We start from the raw sequence: 20,519 nt of genomic DNA, 5'->3' as shown, positions 1-20,519 counted from the left end.
CACTTCAACAAACAACACTCTCACAAAACCTCCCAACCCACGTTTTGTTCCCAGACAAAACCTCCTCGACCGTCTAAACGCTCCCAGAGTTGGAAAAAAGTTCTTTCAGCTTTCTTCCTCTTTTGCTCAAGAAAAAAAAAATATAATAAAAAAGGGTCAAAGAAAGAGAAAGAAATGGTCGCTGAACTCGCAATGCGGATTCTTTCACAGCCTCCGGGACGATCTCTGTTTTGATCCGACAGTTTTGCCCTTTTATGACACCTCCAAAAAATACGCTTTGTCGTTCGTGACACGTCATTCAGAAATATCTCATTACAAAATGAAAAAGAACGAGGAGTTCTTTTTTTTTTTCTTTAAAAAAAAGAGGCCTAACCTGGAGGAAAGCTTCAAATTCCGGTGTCAAAAAGTACACATTTTTTTTCCGCTCTGCGCTTTTCTACTGTGAACTAAACACAACGCGCTGTTTTCGAGGCCAAGAAGGAAGTTCCTTAAAAAGGAGAGATCGAGGTGTTACAATGGAGAACATAGCGGTGAAAGGGTTTAATTAACCGTGACGGAGATAATTATCCCTGGACTGTCCAAATTAGTTTTGCATAATCGCTCTGATCCTTATGAATTAATCTCTTAGTGTAGTCTGGTAGAAGCGCTTTGCTTAAATTACGCATTTTACTTTAAAAAAAAAAAAAAAAAACTACGTGCGCGGTAACGCACATACACACCTGTTTTACGCACGCAGGTGTACGCGCACACGTGACTGCACACTCCTTAAATCGGGTGATAAGCATTTATTTGTCTTTAAAATTTAAGTTATTGTTCTTTTAATTTGTATTAATTGCTATTGCTGTTTGGAGTTTTTTTTTTTTTTTTTTACCTTAGAGCGCGCAGCTCAGGCTGATTTAGAGCATAAAAGACGTGTTTGTTCTGCAGCCTTAAAGCAGCTCTCTCCTTTTTTTCTTTCTTTCTCCTTGGGAAAAAGAAAGCTCAGAGTACCACACAGTTTTATCTTCCTTCCTATTCACGATTAAAATTGTGATAAATAAGGTTTTGGCTCTTGATAACAATGGGCTGATTTAGATTTCCCCCCCTAGTAATGCCATTCAATGCGCGGACAAAAGCGGCCTTTGGAGGATACCTTACACTTCACCTGGACTGAGGAGCAAGAGCAGGAAAAAGAAAAGATAACAATCTTGTTCATCTCATCAAGAACTACAGCCGCGATTCCCTTCCGTTTAATCCGAATACGCTTTATTGTAGTCCTTTGCTGAACAAGTGAACAGTAGCAATAGTTTGAAGTACATAACGGAGGTTAAAGAAAACACAAAACATACAAATTCCATAAGAGTTAGTTAAAAACGTCTTTTTTTTCTGCACATGATACGAGGAGTGGGAGAATGGTGAATCCAGGAAATTATAAACCCACTAAATAAACTTCCATCTGCAACTTTTTTTAATCTTCTTCTGCATCTTCAAATCTGAACCTTTTTTTCAAGAGAAAGAAAATGGGGTTTGGTGAATCAAACCCCGAAAGTTATAAAGCATTAAAACTGAATATCACCTTCAAAATAAATTACATCCTCTACGTTTCATGTGCAAATAATACAGAACTAGCCTCATTCACTTTTTTTTTTAAAAAATCGTCTGGTTCACCATAGATTCCACTAAACAATAAATAGTACAGACATCTATAAAACGGTTTAAAAACTCAAAATATACACCGGGTTTCTAGTGAAATACGTAGCTTCCTGGCCCTATCTCAAACACTAAGCCTATAACGGCAAATAAACTAAAGTCATTTTTATCTGTACACATTTACAGTGCTGTAACAACTCCCCTTAACCCGTGAATTATAACCTCCGGCAACTTATTTGCGAGGAAATGCCTTGATCCTTAACATGGTCATTGTATATGCTGCCCTTGATTCCAAACTGGTTAGTCAGGCAGGTGCAAAAGATAGAAATCGATCAGGACACCCTTAAAAATGAGTTTTCACAAGGGGAAACTGCTTTTATACCTCTCTCTCAACTGTGTGCATGTGTGCCATCTTTTTAGTCCTTTTCCTTGTGGCTGTGTGAAGTGATGGCTTGGTAATAATAGATTAGAGAGTTCTCTAAATAAGCATTACCTTAGATAAAGGCATTAATCAATATACATACACATGTGATATCTGAGACGACGAGCACTTCATCACATGTACAGGTTTGTGCATGCACAATAAAACTCTTGCGTGAATAGCTTTTTTTCTGTTTGTTTTGATTTCACATTTCATTTTCTCAGATGTCCAAAGTGGGCCTATCATAATGCCGCAGCATATGCAGGGTACGGTTCAAGTTGAGGTTTTCCCATCCCGGGGAGCAGAATGTATGCTAAGGGTGGTTGGAGTCCTGCTGAGGGCCAGGCCGTACAGTTACACGGGATCATGTAGCCTGGGTTTCCCGGGGACGGATGTGAGTGAGTGTGGGCGTGCGTCCCGCCACCTACACTGCCAGTCCCGGTGAAAGCCGTAGCGCCTCCCGGCGGGTAACCCAAAGGAGAAGCGTACGGAAACGAAGGTGGGGAAAGCTCGGTCATCTTGGATCCCAGGTCGAAAAATGAGTAGGGGTTCGTGGACATGGAGGGGTTGAAGAATACCCTGGCCGCCGCAGCCGCAGCAGCTGCTGCTGCCTTATCGGGGTTCCCAATGATAGACTCGGAAAGTGCTCCAGTGGAAAGCCCGTTAACTTTGAGTGCGTCGTGCTCCCCGAGATTATAGGGCACGGGGAAAGAAAACTTGTCTTTTTTCATCAGAGTCTTGGGCTTCCGCCTCGGTCTGTATTTATAGTCTGGGTGTTCCTTCATGTGCATCGCTCTCAGCCGTTTGGCTTCGTCGATGAATGGCCTTTTCTCAGACTCGGTGAGAAGTTTCCACTCCGCTCCCAGTCTCTTGCTGATCTCGGAGTTGTGCATTTTAGGGTTCTCCTGAGCCATTTTTCTGCGCTGGGCTCTGGACCAAACCATGAAAGCATTCATCGGACGTTTAACGTGATCCATCGGTTTAGACATGTTGGCACAAACTGTCTCTGAAAGCAAAATATTGCACAAAAATCAAACAAAGTATAGATAACTTCCAAGTTAAGTACAGAAAAAACAAAACGCACTTTATAAAGAGCAGCTTATTCAGACAGCGTCAGCAGGACGACATTAAAATGAAGATTCACTTAGACTGCAGCTCGTACGTTTGCTTACTTACTTAACACTTCAGTTCTTCATCTCCCCGGTGATTATCATGCGAAAAGTACAAACGGCAGCGTCCTTAAGAGTGCTCCAGTGTTTCCTGCTTCATGGTTCCATCCAGCAGTGGTACGGCGTTGGTAAAGATGAAGAAGATGAAGCAAAAGAAAAACTGTGCCTTGCTTTCCTCTTGTCGCCTGAGACTGTCAACCAGCACTCAGCAGCAGCATACACGCAAGTGAATGGTAACTCCCGCCTGCCCCATGTGAAATACAGGGGTTGTGCGGCAGGTAGTGAAAGTGCTGCTAGCGCATGCGCACTTGCAGCGATCACGCAGACGACTGCTGGACAGTTTTTTTTTCTTTTCTTTTTTTTATTCTACCCTGATTTTAAAGGTTATACGCATCTCGTATTTACATCTTTATGTATTATATGAGAACTGTGTGTCCTCGGTGTTAAAGGTCAGTAGTTTCATCTTTTCATCCCAACAGCTTTATTCTAATGAGAACTTTGTGTTTAGTTTTTTAAAGAAAAAGTAGGCTACTTAAGAGATGTACCTGAAATACCTGAGGACGGCAGCACATGTGAAAATTAATAATGCTGTCAGGTTTAGGGTGGAAAGCGACTGCAGACAGATGTTCGTTGACGTTTACTCTCACCTTGTATTGAATTTCTGAAATCAGATAGTTAAAAAAAACAACAACTCGCGTGCTTTCACTGATTTAAAAGGTATCAGTAGACACTTTCTCTCAGTTTCATGTGTGCGTTTGACAAATCAAACCAGCTCACTCCACTTTCTCACCTTTCGTCCTCACCGGTGACTCCGTCTGCTGTCCCTTTTCCCTTCCCTCTTTCCCCTTGGGTGGCAATGCCATTCAAACAAAACAAAAAAAAGTAGCGCGAGCACAAGACGACACGAGAGCTAAAGAATGTCTTCTTTAATTTTCTGATATTGCGGTATTTGTGGTAAATAAGCAAATGTTGAGGAGGTCTGAAGTGTTTCTAATCGCGCTTGGTGAAAATTAATTACTTTCCTGAAATCCCCCTTTTCACTTTCACTTCAAAGGACTTTCCCAAGGGCAGCGAATCAACAACTGAAATTAGGTTGTCGAATATTCAACTAAGCAATTACAGCTATCTGCAGGACCTGTTGAGCAAATTGTAGGTTTAAGTGGCTTGTTCTGGCACCTTCTCTGTTGTACATAATTATATACATATGTATGTGTGTGTACAAAAAAAGGAAATATCGAACAATATTATAAATGAGGAATTAGGCTGTAGGTCGAGCGTTTAAATGAGGATATAAACGGAAGTTTAATTCAATTCACCTTAGTGTTGTCCTTTTTTAACGGTTCAGCTTAATCTCCAGTTACACAATATAGAATGTGGAATTATTATTATTATTATTATTATTATTATTATTATTATTATTATTATTATTATTATTATGTCGGGAAATTATTGAAAGTTATCAGTAAAGACCCAAAGTGAAGATGAGGATTTTTTTTTTCTTATTCACATTTCTTTTTACAAGGATTAGCGTTGTTTTATTACCGCGGAGAGAAGACGCTCACTGAGGCATCGCTCTTTTGTTTCAGGTACGAAACCTGACAAGGTGAAGATGATCCGCGCCGGAAACGGGGACCAGATGAGAGACAAACCTGCTGCTTATAAGCTGGCTGGCAGCATCTCTCAGCACCGCGCGCCCCTTTTTTTTGTTCGCGTGTCATTCACCTCGATAACGTTCCCGCAACGAAGCGCTGCACGCGCTCACTCCACAGGAGCGTAAACCTCTCGTGACACCAAAGTGCAAACATTTCTATAAACTGTACGTAGAAGCCCGAGTGGAAAGTTCTCGCTGGGAGTTCTAGACGTGCAGAGGTAAGTATGTGCACACATGCTTGCTGTCACTGGGCCCCTCGAGATTTCTTATTTACTTATTTATATGAATTTCTCATTGCTGTTCTCTTTTATTGTTAGGGTTATTTGACTGCATGGAAATATATAAATTATGGCCTCTGTTTTAATGATGTATATTGCGGATTTGAGGCATGCTTTAACGGGGCAGGTACAGCCACCAAGGAGGTTGTGTGCTCAGAAAAAAATGTCAGGATTTGTTTTATCTGTTTGAAAGAAGAGCTTATTATATTGTAGACTGATACAACATTAATTTATTCAATTTGTAATGGAATTCATATCTAAAATAATAATAATAATAATAATATAACAACAACAGTAAACACTCCAGTCTGTGTTCCCCCCCCCCCTGCTTCTTCTTCTTTTTTTTAACCTCTGCTTGGGTCCTAGAAGGAACACTTAAATAATTCAACATGAGTTAGTGAGAGTGGGAGAATTACCTGCCGATAAAGCCTGGGTCCAGCCTCTGAGACGGAGCCAGCACTCCCACCTCACAGCACATTGATGATAAGAGTGAATAGAAAAATATCATGCAAATAGAAGGCAGACAGCAGCAACAACAAGCCCATGGGGACATTTTCCTACCCGGGGAGATCGCGCACAGTTCACTCTAAAGTGCTAAAGCCATCACTCTGAAATAGGACCCCCTGGAGGTGCAAGAATCTCCACGATAGCGACAAACAGTTTATTCTGCTCAACACTCCACTAAGTCTGTGAGAAAGCACAACAAATTGTGGGGAGAGACTTGATGAGGATCCCTGGATAATCCCAGTTTGCATAAAAAGCCCTCATCTATAAAGAATATTGTAGGATGTGCACTTCACCTCCTCCCACTTTTCAAAGTGTTTACTGTTATTCTCCCATTGGAGCTGGAAGGAGGGGGAATCAGGTCTTTAAAATAAATTGATTTCAAGGGAACACAAGTTGACCTCTTGCTATCTGATGGCTTTCCTTTGACTGGGGGGAGAAAAAGCGAGGGTAAACAACAATATCTTCTGTTTGCCACTTCAAACCCCAGAGTGGGGAGTATTTACTGTCACATGAAAGTTTGCTCATTATCGGGGAGGTTTGTAGAAAGGGAGAGGGAGGGTTCCTGATTGTGTACCTGATGTGGTTTCTTTCTGCTTGTCTGATCACAGCTCTGCCTGGATCTTCCCCTTCCTTTTTTTGCCGCCGTGGCTGCTTCATGCAGACCGAGCCAAGAGAGAAGCGTACACCTCCACAGCGAAAGGTAGTCATTTCGACTGTGCTGAGATGATCTTTATTTACCCCTACACGCTCATGACAACTGCTCCACTTTTGGGGGTTTTTTTACAGATGATTTTCAGATTAAGGATTTAAGTGTGCAGATAAAGAGCACAAATCAGGATCCAAATATTTCATTAATTTAGCTAAAACCTATTTAAAAGCGCGATAGCTATCATAAAAGCGGCGCTTTAAGGATGGAGAAATATAATTCTGTTACACACATAATTACTGGATATTTTCAGTTAACTCGCTTCATCATTTTTGCACATTTTTTGCTAATCACTCGCTAAAAGAAAACAGGACAACAAAATCCCAAATTTTAAGGCATAAATGTGACATACAGCGAAGGACAAAAGTGTTTTCCCCGTGATGTGGAGAGCATTGAAAGTCAATTTGTCACTATCGCACGCCATTAGCCGCAGAGTCTTATCTCAAGTGAGCCTTTGATAAAGTGTTAATGACAAACAGTTTAGTGCTGAAAGTGATCCCATTGATTACTATTTAAAGGTGATTGCGTTTAGATTAGAAGTCATTTTGTCTAATGAGGTTCCTTTACAGCGTTTACAATACGTAGAAAACATGCTTAAGTGCAAGGCAACATAATGACAGGATTGGTAAAGAGACAATGCCGACTTCAGCATCACCTCAAATGAGTCACACGCAGAATGTCTGAATAAATGCATAATTAATGTGAATATAAAGTTAATATTTTTTTGTGGTTTGAAAATGTGACCTATTTTGAAGGTTGTGTTCTCAAAATATATTCAATAAGTGCCAAATTAGTTGTGCAGTTCTTTAATCATTCTAATTATACAGTCTTTATTGCTCCTTAGGGCAGAATTTTGTGTCTTTGTCTCAGTGGGAATTATTTTGGTGAAGAACCAAAATATTTACTCAACCACAACCTAAATATTACGCATATCAAGAGGAATTGAGAAATAATCCCCTCATAGAGCACAGTATTAACTTAATCACATTAGTGAAAATACTATTGATAGTGGTCATGATCCCTGGTGAGGGAATCTGTGATTCACAATAAAAAAGCCATACAAGATAGAACACAAATTAAAGACTGGGGACTTGAACAGGCAAAATGGCCCTGAGGACTGAGCGAGAGTGTGTGCGCAAGAGTGTGTGTGTGTGTGTGTGTGAAAGCTTGAATGATGGTAAAGAGGGAAGAAAAACGGGGAGTGATTGTCAGTTCAATCTTCGAGGACCTCAACTGACAGTTACAACAAACTTTGAAAGCACATTATGGAAGGAGAATGGCTACACAGAAGCATGTGGAGTCCGCCAGGCTGATAAGACCTTCATCTTTAAACCGCCGCTTGTCAAAGTATTATATGTAATCTCACACTGCAGAATATCTCCACACCCCGAGGGGCAAACAAAATAGCAGCGGCAATCAAATGACTTCCTGGATCATTAAAAAGAAAACGGCCGATCCAACCGTTTGTGAAAAGTCAGATTTTTGAACTGCGATTGCTGCCACCCACCCGCAGGGTATATGTTTAACTTAAACCTGCCACGTATTCTCTATGGCAGAGCCCCGTGGTTCATATCCAAAGATACTTGCTTACCTCGGGGCTATGAGATGACTTTTCCAATGATAGACTATTTTGAACCATTTAGCGGATACATTATCACTGGCCTTTCTTCCTTATTATATTCCCCTTATCGCCACAGCATCGCTGCAAAGCCCCAAATAGAGAGTTGTAATTACCCAGACTGCCACCTGATAGCAGCCCTTCTATCAGCTTTATCACTCCAGGTCCTGCTAACTCATCATAGAGACAGAGGGAAGAAAAGGCCTGCTTGTGGCACAGCCCACCACAGATAGCTCATCTCTCAGATACACGTATAGTTCCAATTGGGATCAGAGAAAACTGATGCACCAAGGCAATTTTTTATCCACCCTTTTCCTTCAGCCCCACAAAGACTGCGCTCTCTCAGTCCTCTCCTAGTCTCTCGCTCTTTATGTCCGAGCTGAATTGAGGCCACTCCGCAAACAATAAGCGATCCAATCTCCTTGAACCCGTGGCAGCGCAGTATCATGCTATTTGGGCTTTTCTAGTGCCCCATCGTCCTTCAGAGGGAGGAAAAGAAAAAAAAATTCCAAAAGGTGACTCGTTCATCTTTAACACCGCACACAGTGTCAAAGACACTCGCGTAAAAGTTGGCAGCTTATTGAGTCCAGCTTATTAATTACCTTTGACTTGATGAACCACCTTGCTTGATGTTCTGAATGGGATGCAAAGAATGAATCTATTGATTTGTGCTCATCTGAACTGAATAAACAAAAGGTAAAAACTGTGAAAAGTCAAAGGTCAAGATTTATGTATACTTTTAAATGCTTTTTTACACGCGGGTCTGTAAAGAAGAAAAGCGAAAGTTAAATGTGATCACATCAAACTGCGAAACTGTTCAAAGTATTCACAGGTTGCCTATTAAAAATGACCTTCTGTGATTTATTTTTTTTACCCTTTTCTATACGTCATTATACTCGAAAATTCCCACTAAAAGTCATTTATGAAAGGTAGAATAAGGAAAAATAACCCAAAGAGAGAAAAAAACAAAAGCAGATGACTTAACTAAGCTTGAGCAGAAGACTGACCTTGACAGAGACCAAACAGTGCTGTGAATGAATATATATTCTGGCGAATGTAAGAGTTAAATATATTATATATGTATAAGAATTTTTGAGGATTCTCAATCACCCAAACATTTGTAGCACTAACTAAATTCTTGATGTTACTTCCATTTTGGATCTACACCTTAATTACCCCTAAACTACCCATTAATGTGAGAGAAATACGTAGCAAAAGTTTTTCTTTTCCTTCTTTTGTGATCACATTACTGACAGTTTGGTGATTATTATCTTTGTATATAATTAGCTGTCAGTTTCAGAGTGCCTGTTTGCATTTGTATGACACGCTCAAAGCGCTGCATCCTTTCCTGTCGCGTATTGTGCACATAGCCGTGCCTTTCTCCATCACTTGTAACAATGAAAGAGCCTTTGTGCGTCGACTCATCGTTACGTCAAAGAAACAGGCAGGGTGACTGTGACCTCCATCAAATGGGAATATTGTGAGGATGCACTGGAACTCTATGGTTCCCATGGCTCGAGCGCCTTCTGACAGAGGCACTCTAACACAGCTTGAAAGGAGAAATCAATCTTATTTGAGGAGATTAAGTGACCAAGATAATAACCGTGTCACTGAGAGAGAAAAAGGAGTCCCACTTTTCACGAGAGTGAAACCAACTTCCTGCAGATGGCTCAGTGTTGCGGCTGAACATCGCATCTCTTTCTCTCTCGGTGAGCACTTTGTAGAGGTGTTGTCATGTGGCCATTCGAGCAACTGCAGTAAGAGCCGTTTGTTCCAGACACAAAACACATGGAAAGATTAGCGATACCTGCGCAGTTTTTTTGTTTGTTTGTTTGTTTCCAAATATGTTTGTGCGTGTGTCTGTGTGTGCAAAAGTCATCTGTGTGCACGTGTTCTTCCTAAGCACTGGCTTGAATGACAGTATGATCAATGAGAGGGTAAGTGTCCCGTCAGCATGTTCTGTTCAGTGTGTGTGTGTGTGTGAGACAGTGGCTGTCTCAGGTGATCTCATTATTTGATGGACACAGCAGTGGAGAGGCTGCATTCACACTAGCCTCTCTCGTGCTGCACGCTTAATCAGGCCATTACTCATGCAGAGCAGCGGAGGCACTTATAGGAAATATTGATCATATTTTGACAGAGTATTCTCCCCTCTCCATAATCAGCAACGCACCGCCGCCACAGCGCCGATCCAGCGCACGCAGCGCACGCGACAGCATCATTCGATGCCACTGCAGAAGGGCTTCCACTTATCAGCAATCCAAAGCAGACAGCCTGTGTTAGCGTGTTAAGATGTTTGCCTAATGATTTTAACTAATCTGTTTATTTCCAATGTTTATCTAAACAGCCTGTGAGGGAGGGATAGTAAAGCAAGGAACGTGGCTTTTCAAAATCAAAGACTTCAAAGCAGCTAATCGCCTGCATGAAGATTAATGAATTACTCTTACCAATGCTCCTCTTAGTTTTTCACTTGTGCTTTTTTTCCTTTTTCTTTTTTCTTTTTAAATGTTTGGCTAAAATAAATAAAGTGAGATACCAGAACCAAAGAGTGGGACCCTGCGAGAGTCAGATCATCGTCCCTTTGGGATGTTTGCTAAAGATGATGTGACATGCCTAAAGAGCAAAGCTCCACCAGGGGCCCTCAGGGGTGTTTGCGTTTGGCAGCACAAGCCGAAAGTAACCTCTCTGCTCAAATTAAGCCTTGCCAAGGGTCAAGTGAAATCAATATGTTAATCCATAAATTGTCCTGTGTGATAATTACTAAGAGGAACAGTAATTACAAAAGACATTCATTTACTTCTTAGATTTTGTGCCAGGGGAGAGTTTCACCCAGCCTCGATTCATCTGGAGGCAAACAATTCACAGAAGAAGCGTCCCTTTTTTAAAAGCAGCGGTCGATTCTTGCGGGAACAGTGGGTGCACACAAGCTCTCGGTTAAAGCACTTTTGGATATGTTGAAAGACTGTTTGAAGGTTTTTGAACCCCTGTGTAGTCAACTCCAGGGTTCTTGCATTGGTCAGCCATGACAAAGGTTTCACGAAATGCACACTTTTGTCCCTTTTGACAATGTGTCTCGTACATTAGCATAATAACAATATATAAACTCCATATGGGCTGTTGAGGGATAAAACCTTGGTGTCTGCAGCTAAAGACACATGTAGCGCCACACAAACGCCACGCTGCTTTAATGTGGCAACAACCTGTATATGTTCTGATCTGTTTCTTCTCAACCACTTTGAGGCATGGCACAAACATTATACAGGCATTCTTTTCTAAACCCCAGGTTGCAGCTGGTTTGCCACTCACTGCGCACTGCCAAGTGCAAGAAATGGGTTTCTTTTATCAGAATGGAGCAAATCTGGGCTAATGTGTCTGGTAGAAAGTGTCCCAGGGAGCCTCGCTTACCCATTCTTTAGCCATTCTTTCCACTTTTCTCCTCTCCTGCGAGTGGGATAATTGCAGTTTAATTGGGTGACAAGAAATGAAAACTGTGTCCACATTATCTAGGATTATCTCTTTTTCCTCCAGCCTGCCATCAATTCAAAGAAGCCCATTTATCAGCGTGGGGAAGCTGATGCTTGGTCAGCGGAGGAGAAGCTTTGAGCACCAGTTAGCAAAATGAAGAGAGAAAGGGCCCAGGAGCAATGGGAGGGAGCTTGACAGCTAAGGGAAAAAATGCTCTTTGTATCTTATCGTAAGCATACATTAATCTTTAAGATGTATATCAGTTTGGCATTCCAAATCAATAAAAGCACAATGAGATTATTTTCAAGAAAGATGTCTTTGGAAAAAAGAAATAAAACATACACAGCGTTGGTTCTACCTCGGTTTGTTCGCCAGTTGAAATCTATCAGCAGCTTTGAATGCTCGAGTTTAATTATGTAGAAAATTTCCACAAAACGTACAACATCTTGTGTCACTTAAGCAACCCAGACAAAAAGTGCTAATGAATACCAATAAGACTCCCAGCATTGTGGGATGGATGCGCTTCATAGCCAGCTCCATTCATTTCATCACGATTCTTAAATTATGCACAGCAAGGTTACAAAGATTGAGTCATACCCGGGCCAGCCGTAGCTCACCTTCCTTTTTGTTTGAGCTGTACTCAACCTTAAAAGCCTCTTTCATGATGCATGAATGCACTTCATTTTCTCGAGGAGAACTTTGCTCCGATAGCTGGAAAGCGGAAGGTTGTTTAGAGAAGGAAGGAGAGACAATGAGGGGAAAAATGAAAGCTTTCAGATTCCATTATGAGCATTGCAATCTATTCTTTTCAGCTGTTTATACTGTACATTTCCTTCACAATAATACCCCTTTGCCTCAGTGCGCTTGCCACTCGCTCAAGCACAGTCCTAAATGGGTCTTGCGTTGGGTTATGGTAATACAATAAATACGAAAGACGACGAGGAAAAAGTCTGAGGGAGGATCAGGGTAAAAAGAGCAGCTCAGAAAACGACATCTGCACAGAATGAAATGAATGAGACCTTGCCAGTGCACTACACAGGTTCCCATTCAGTCTCAGGTGCATTGTGTAAACATTTAAGATGGTCTGATCATTTGGTGGAAAGAGCAGGCTTTGTCCAGCACTAAAGCATGAAAATATGCTGTACAATGACCAAGGTGGAGTGCCTTCCATTCTAATAGGAATAGGAGACCTTCTCTCTATACAATACCTTTGAAGGTTACAGGATGTATTGTCTGTTCTTAGAAGTAAGTGCACACATATGTGAATGTGTTCATATGTGTGCTCATATGTACACATTGAGGGTAGGAAGAATGATAAAAAATATCATAAATAATGACTCATATAACTTGACCAACACGAGCATAGCCTCAATTGGTTCACAGCAACTTCTCTTCTTTTTAATTAGTTGTATTTAAATTTTTTTCAAAGTTTATTTATAACCCAAAGCAGAACATGCTGCTTTTTCTAGGCTTAGGCTGGTATTTTAGTTTATTACCAGTTTAAAATGAGTGATAACAGATGCTAAATTTATAGTTAACTAAACTTTAGTCATTAGCTATTTTGTAGTTAAACAATGGAATTATAATTATTAATATGCCTTCATTGATAATTGGTTTTGAAATCAACTGTGAGCAATATCTGACTGTTTTTTCTTGCAAAGCTGAAACTGCATGTAATACTTATTCTAAAGAGGATCTTAGTAGGCAGGTAGGGGGTGCAATCTGTGTCCTAACGCACTCAAAAAATTGGGCACAAAAATGTCTTTTTTAGGTTTAGGAAGTGCTTTAAAACGTGAAGCCAAAGGTTCCTGATGACACGTTGATATGTAACTAGCTGGGAGAGAGACAGGTCACATCATTGCACCATAACACTAAAGGACACCTTGTGCAGGTCTCTCAGATGCTGACGACTTCGAAGAAAGAGCAGAATTTGACAGCCTATGAAAGAAGACAGGCTCAGAGAGCAGTAATAAATCATTTATCAACAATAAAACACTAATAACATGTGATGATCATTACCACTTACAAAGCATACTGTGTTTGCGTGTGCTGATGTCCTCAGAATTCCATTGTTGTTCTCTTATTAGCCATAAAAACATAAACATAAAGTATATTTCACAAAGCTGTCATTTTATTATACACGCTCAGTTTGCTATTTAATAACAATTATAATAGTATGTGATATGTATGTATATATACCGTAATTATCTGAGAGCTATTAGGAGATGGTAATAATCCAGTCCCACCTAATCATACAAAAACAGTGAAACTTGTGTGGTTAAGCAGATAAATATCAGATATGTTGTTGTAGCAGTCGGCTGATGGTTAACAGTAATGCAGATGCTCGGTTCAGAATCAGGGCTGGGCAGTAATACGGCTGTGGTGAATGTGCTGCCACATTCATTCAGGCAGTGTTAATCATTTTTACACAGGGCAGCAATATAAAATTGCTAAAGGAGAATTGCTTCAGCCTGGTCAGTGCAGGGAGCAGTTTGTCTAATCAGAGTGCAAATAGGGTTTGATCACTGTCCAGCGTAATCTGGCCCACAAGCAGCATTTACAGCACTAAATCAAGCGTCGGGGAAGCTGCAGGTGCTGCCTCACAGACAGGCCTCCCCCTGGGGGCCCTGTGCTGGAGAATAAACAGCAAATAAATGGCAGTGCTGGGAGAGCGATGAGCTGATTAACTCACTGCAGGGCAGTTTCTCATTATCCCCTTAACCCAGACGGAGACCTACCCAATCTTACACCCTGTCTCAGTTACAGTAGGGCAACTGCCCTGCGCCAACTAGGCTGACATTGTCTGGGTTACACTTCCAGGGAGGGAGAGTCTGTGTAGATGATATATAAAAAGTAAGCCAGTGTATGTGTGTCCATTTGTGTGTGCATGTGTGTGCGTGGACTGTGTGGTCCATCTCTGGGGAGACTGCTAATGTGTCAGCTCCATGGCTCATTTCTTTCAATTACAGTGGCTGGGCTAGGAGAGCCCACCAGCAGTCCACTGACAGCTCCATATGGGTCCCATCACCCCTTATCACGGGGCCACTCGTGGATAATTCATTTACCCTTCATTGAATATGATATATTACCATCAACAAAAGCAGTTATATATCGCACAATTCACACGTTGTTAATTAAGAGCAGGTAAGAGCATTTTAGATGCAAAATAATCCTATTTAAACAAAAGTTGTGTTTTTTATCTGAGTCGGAGGAGAGCCTTTTCTAATTTATTGTATATTGTAGGAAATTAAATATACATGTGCAGTGCCATGTGAAAAAATAAATTTCCGATATCAAAATATCACAAGTGATCAAATCTAGAACCTTTTTGTGAAAATAAATGAATAAGAAAGAAGTGAATTTTCCTATTGTACAATGTTGATTTAGCATGTCACCTGAATATAACTGTTGTAGCACTGTTTTTCCATTGTGCCTCCCTTCGTGGTTTCAAAGCGAATTAATTAACATGATACAGAAATAGGTAGAATGCAAATGTTGGAGCCCTCACTTTATGCCTGGGTATCCTTTTGTTCCCCTTTTATTGTACCAAATTATTTAATTGGGTCTCTCTGATTGTGCACAGACACAGGAAGGAACACAGCCCATTGTTAGCTTCCATACAAGCCACAATACGGTATCAAATTCAATTCCCATCAAAACGGCTGGCTGCTGTAGAGCCCGCAGTGGCCCTGGAGATTAATGAAGATCTGCATCAAGGCAAAGCGCTGGTCTGAGATGGGAGATTTCTCCCAAATAAAAGACCCCTTCACCAAGAACAAAAGGGGCCCTGAAAAGCAACGGGATGTTCTGAAAGGATGAAATAATTCAAAACAAAGACAAGAGTTTGGGGCGGGGAGCAGAAGAGATGGGGGAGAGCGCTGAAATAAAACACTTTCTTTCTTGTGATTTGATTTGATTTGATTTGATTTAGTTAGCAAGTTCAAACACTCGTTACAAGTGTGACGTGTGTCTTGACTGTGACTCAAATCTTATCTTAATATTCAGCTAGTTCACATTTTATTAACAATCTTACACCACGGAGATCACGGAGAATGATTTTATAAATGATTTTTGAGCAAAATGCTCTCTCTAAACTCATACCTGAGCTTTAAACGTCATTGTTTGGGCTCGAATAGCTTATCGAGAAAAACATGTTGCTGAGCCTTAAAAGAATCCGTCAAGTCATGGTTCACCTTGATTGCAGCGTTCATCAAAGCACAAGGGGCTGTCAGGATTCACAGTAACACACACAGACTTTCTCTGTTTTGTCCTGTCAAATGACATTCATCTGCGGAGAAACACACTTCAACTGTATTCAAAGTGAATGAATGGATCCCCCCTCCCTTGAATCGCGCTTTATGAACTGCAATAATCGGATGACTTGTTCTCTGAACGCAGCGTTTCGACAGGTGAGCTCTTTCAATTCAACTTAGCACGACACTTGCTTCTTTTTTTTTCTTGCCTGATAGGTTCTAGACTCGTCGTCTTTCGAGCTGTCTGATAAACACAAAAAGGAAAAAAACCTTCATGAAACAGATATTAAAATTTCGTTTCTTAACACATCTGATTTTGGTGAGAAGTGAGCTTTAATGGGCGATTCCTCATATGAGCATTTCTTTTAAAACACTGAATTCGTAATATTAACTATGACTATTCCTTGGAGAAGGCAGCCACAAAGGGTAGATTTCAAGTTTTGGGCCATTGCCACCTAAACACCGCATTCCACTCTTTCGCATTCAGCACATGGTGTGTCCCAGCCTGCCATATTTACTTCATTTCCCCCGATTCATAGATGCTGCTCGCTGGACCAGAACATTCCAGCTGCCACCTCAACATCTCATTATTTTTTTTGAAATATCAAGCTTGTATCTTCTTGATAAATAATTCGCAGTAGTATAATGTATCAGACTAAAACATATTTTCAGGGGGGCATGGAGGTTAAAGTGCCAATCTCACCTTTTTAATTTTTTTTCGCCCTGAAGACAGAGATTTCCATATATAGAGTGACCATGGTTTGTGTTCAACATGAGCAATCGGGATGAAGCGCACGGCGACACATATTGCTGTCAGAGATTGGAAATGAGGCCTGCTAACCTGTAGGCAGCCTCCCCAGACCAATCAGCTTTACACATTCCCAATGCATTTGCAGCCTCTAAAAAGAATTGTGACTGTGAAGTTTTTATCGGAGTAGTTGACAAACATTACTCTTTAATGCAGTTTTGTAGAAATGCATTCTTATCCCTCTTGGAAGGCATTTATCTACTTGAAACCTGCAAAATGGTTGCCACAGGGAAGGATTCCTTTTAATAGACTACAATAGGCTCAGTATGGGACACAGTCTGATTTTTGTGATAGATAGCGGGCCCAGCCATATATTCATGGGAAATTGTTTATCTTCAAGCGAGACCGGTGAAAGGCCATTTTTACAAAAGCGTTTTCAACTTTCATCTGGAATGATTCTTTTCACTCGTATAAATTGTTCTGTAGAATTTCAGACAGGTGCTTTTCATGGAAAAGCATCCGCGCACAAAAAAGAGAGATGTCACAGGACATGATTGCGAAGCACACTGATAGAAGAAAAAAATGGGGGGAAAGTGCCATTTATATCTCTCCTTCATATATATATATATATATACATAAAATAATTGCATGCTAATAAAATTGTGTAAATATAAAAATATTTAAAAGAGATCTCACCTAAAAAGTGAAAACCGAGGATGACAAAAAGCCCTCTGTGGGCGGCAAACATCCCCACAGCGCTTGCTATTCAGACGAAGCTACATTGTGCAGCGCTGTCTCTCAGGCCTTCGTGCGGCTGAGGCTTTTTTTTTCCTTGTGAGGTCCTTGTGATGCTTGGGTAGGGCCTTTCGCTGGCCTGTCTTGGTAACAGAAGCCAGCAACGAGGCGACACAATGCGAGAGCAGGGCCTGAGGACGGGGGGCCTTGTGCACTCTTAACGCCACTCTCAGGAAACAGGGACAATAAATCAATAGACTGTCCCTCTCCAGTAGGGGCCAAATGTAAACAAATTGAAAGAGATGGAGAACAAAACAGATTGCTGAATGAAACAGACATACTCAATAGGGGTACTGCTCCAAATGAAATGCCTTTGTCGTCGCTTCCTTCCAGGTTCCAGCCTTCACTACGATGTGTGCCACTCTCAGCAACATGACATGATACCAAGCGGAACCAACTGCAGATTTCCAAAAGACAACAGGTGCAAAGAATCTTACAGGAATTCTTTAGATTTAGCTTTCTTCCAGCAACGGAACACGGTTCAAAATGAACCGCTGAAATGCAGCGAGGTGTATTTCGTGTTGCAGGTAGCCTACTTTATCAGCGCGCCCTGTTCTTAAAGACCTACGCCGATGAGCCACAGCAGCATCTCGCACACTGTATAACATTCTGCGCTCAAGGGCACAAGCACAGAACTCTGCATGTCAGAGCTGCGTGCCACAAGTTAAATTAATGAATCTTTAAAGGGTTTAGGTTTTTTTAATGAGAGAAGCTGTTGTAGCTTTTTATCAAACCTCTTCATATTTCACTGAGGTGGAATGGTGCACCACATTTGCGAGGCAGAACTAATGCTATATAAATCTCAAGTAATAAGCAGGCCCTGGGGACATAATCTAAATGAAGATTTTACACCAATTTAAACCTGCCTGGAATTTGATTCCTGCCTTAAGTGCATTTGTTTAACAGGTGCTGGAGATGCAAGCGCTTCTCTCCAAAGTGTCGCTATGTCTCCTTTATTAATTTCTGGATTGCAAGTGGGCGGGGGAGTATGAAGAGAAAGGGGAGTTGACAAACACTAATCAAAGGTTCAGAGTGGGCTGATTCTTCCATAGATCCAATGTACTTTTGCTTCATTTGCAAACTAATGATTTTAAACCCCCACAATCTGTTTGAGGTCAGCTCCTGTGTATTTTGGATACGCTTGGCTATTAGCATCACTGAAAGCTTCAGATGTGTCAAGCCTGCTCCCCCTCTAGTGATAGTCACCTACTTTAATTTCCCTGCAGGCCTCAGAGGGGGATGAATTCAACTAAAATCACAAGCTGTTTTGTTGGCAGTCCTTTGTGGCCTATAATGAATCTAATGAATATAAAGAGAAGAGATGGGAGGGAGGGGGGGAAAGGGATGAAGGCGAATACATTTCAACCACGCTGTGTTGCTTTTACTTGACGATTTGTGACCCTCAACAATGGAACAATAGCGAGTGTTTTTGTACCCTTAATTTGCCTTTGTGTTTCAGCTTCATCTCTTTCACCACCAAGCACTGAAAGTCGCCAGTTGAAGAATAACTGCTGACTCCACGGTCTGTCAGACAAAGGGGAGGTTTTAAGATGAATCCCTAACTCTCAGCCAGCCAGAGGAGCAGAGAGCGAAAGGGGCTCAAAGACAACAACGGGCAAGTCAAAGGTAGAATTAGCTAGGGTTCCCAAACAGGCCAGAAACACTTCCTCCCTTGTCAAACACAGCCACAAACAGCACTTCTGCCTCTTAAAAGCTGCTGAACATTTGTATTTGCACTCAAAGAGGTGTTTGACACATGAATTGAAGTAGCTCATCTGATAAGAGGCACAGGCTGAGAGGTAGAGCGGAAGAGCGAAGCAGTGGCACTGCTGGTAAAGCTGGCCCCTCAGGTGTCGGCATGGCACGAACGACTCATACTCAGGTCAAGGCTTCAAGTAATTAGCATTCAGTTAAAAACACTAATCAAGCACTGCTCCAAATGACCACAAATAAAGTGACGCGGTACTGTACTAAATATTTCGGAACATGAACTTTTAAGTGCTGCACTGTGCACTGGGTAGACGATAAAAAAGTTCTGTGTCACTGGTCCATGCCGGTATGCTCCCCAGTCCCTGTAATGATTTCTATTCATAAACATGCAGTGTGCTATCCTCCACCTGGCAGCTGCCTCTGTGCATATGAGATTACTATTATGCATCTTCCAATCCCACGGATAAACATCTCTCCACTTTTGAAGTTTGCAAGCATGAGGCATATTTTAGTGCCATATGACTTAAGCATCCCTTCAGGTATCACTTGCAATCTTTTCTCATTCTATATACATTGTTCAACTTTAATGGGTATCTAATTTGTGTTATCAGCTTACAGGGCAGTAAGTAATAATTTGCATGGCTGCCCTAAGCAAATATGGCTCCACAAGCATCCCATAGTATAGACACTAGAATGGATTAACCTCCATATTGGCTATGCCCTGACGGTCAATGCTTTTTTAGAACAGATAGTTTCGTTTGGTGCCATTTGTTGTCATATACATATATATATATATATATATATATATATATATATATATATATATATATACATATATATACATATATGTATAAAAACCACACACACACATGTGCGCGCTTTCTTTTACATTCAGATGTTACACTAGATAAAAGTCTCCAACACATAGTGAAACGACATTGTCAATCTATTTACAGCAGTGCTGATAATGCTTAGGCCCCATTCGAAGAATAAATGCATCAGTGGATTGGTACTTAAATTACTTCTTTTCCCGATGATGACCTACAGCATGCACTGTCATAAATGGCTGCTTGTACTCTTGTAAATCAGTTGCCCTCCAACCTGACACACAATAAGAACGATTCAGCGTATAATGCGCTGTCTTTCTTTGACACTGTTCTTTGAGTTATTCGTATGTATTCAGGCATTTTTTTCATGCCGTACTCTTTCAAAGCAGTTATAACAACACTCAAAATGTCAAGGGCAATGTGATTTAAGCATGAGGGTTGAAGACAAGAAAGGCCGGTATCACAGTTGATAATTTCATTCGGCTCACAGCTAAAGTGCTCATGATGAAGATGAAAGCTCAAAGAGCACCTTTCCTCCCCGACAACTTCTCGCTAGTCCCTCGTGGATTTCCAACGCCAGCTGCAACCCAGCATAAACCCATATCGACGATGGTGAGAGCCGCTCAGTCCAGCGCCGCAGGTTAATCAACATCTGAAATTAGCAGGTGCATGTAGAAAATGGATGTGTACAGTGTGTTCGCAGTGGTTCTACAGGGTAAACAGGCATGCATCTAGGAGAGTA

At 41.2% G+C, this 20,519-nt stretch overlaps 1 protein-coding gene across 1 annotated transcript; it reads right to left on the bottom strand.

The window, feature by feature from the left end:
• Positions 1-1,223: 1,223 nt before the first annotated feature.
• sox21b (SRY-box transcription factor 21b) lies at positions 1,224-3,496 on the bottom strand. Its single transcript, XM_080902257.1, has 2 exons — positions 3,227-3,496; positions 1,224-3,054 (listed from the first exon to the last, which is right to left on the bottom strand). Exon 2 carries the CDS (start codon positions 3,037-3,039, stop codon positions 2,293-2,295), a length of 747 nt encoding a protein of 248 aa, XP_080758383.1. The 5' UTR covers positions 3,040-3,054; positions 3,227-3,496; the 3' UTR covers positions 1,224-2,292.
• Positions 3,497-20,519: the final 17,023 nt, after the last annotated feature.

This window comes from Rhamphochromis sp. 'chilingali' (assembly GCF_963969265.1).
Source record: "Rhamphochromis sp. 'chilingali' genome assembly, chromosome: 14".
NCBI lineage: Eukaryota > Metazoa > Chordata > Actinopteri > Cichliformes > Cichlidae > Rhamphochromis > Rhamphochromis sp. 'chilingali'.
Note: the sequence above shows the minus strand (reverse complement) of the source record. Positions and strands in the feature narration are given on the sequence as shown.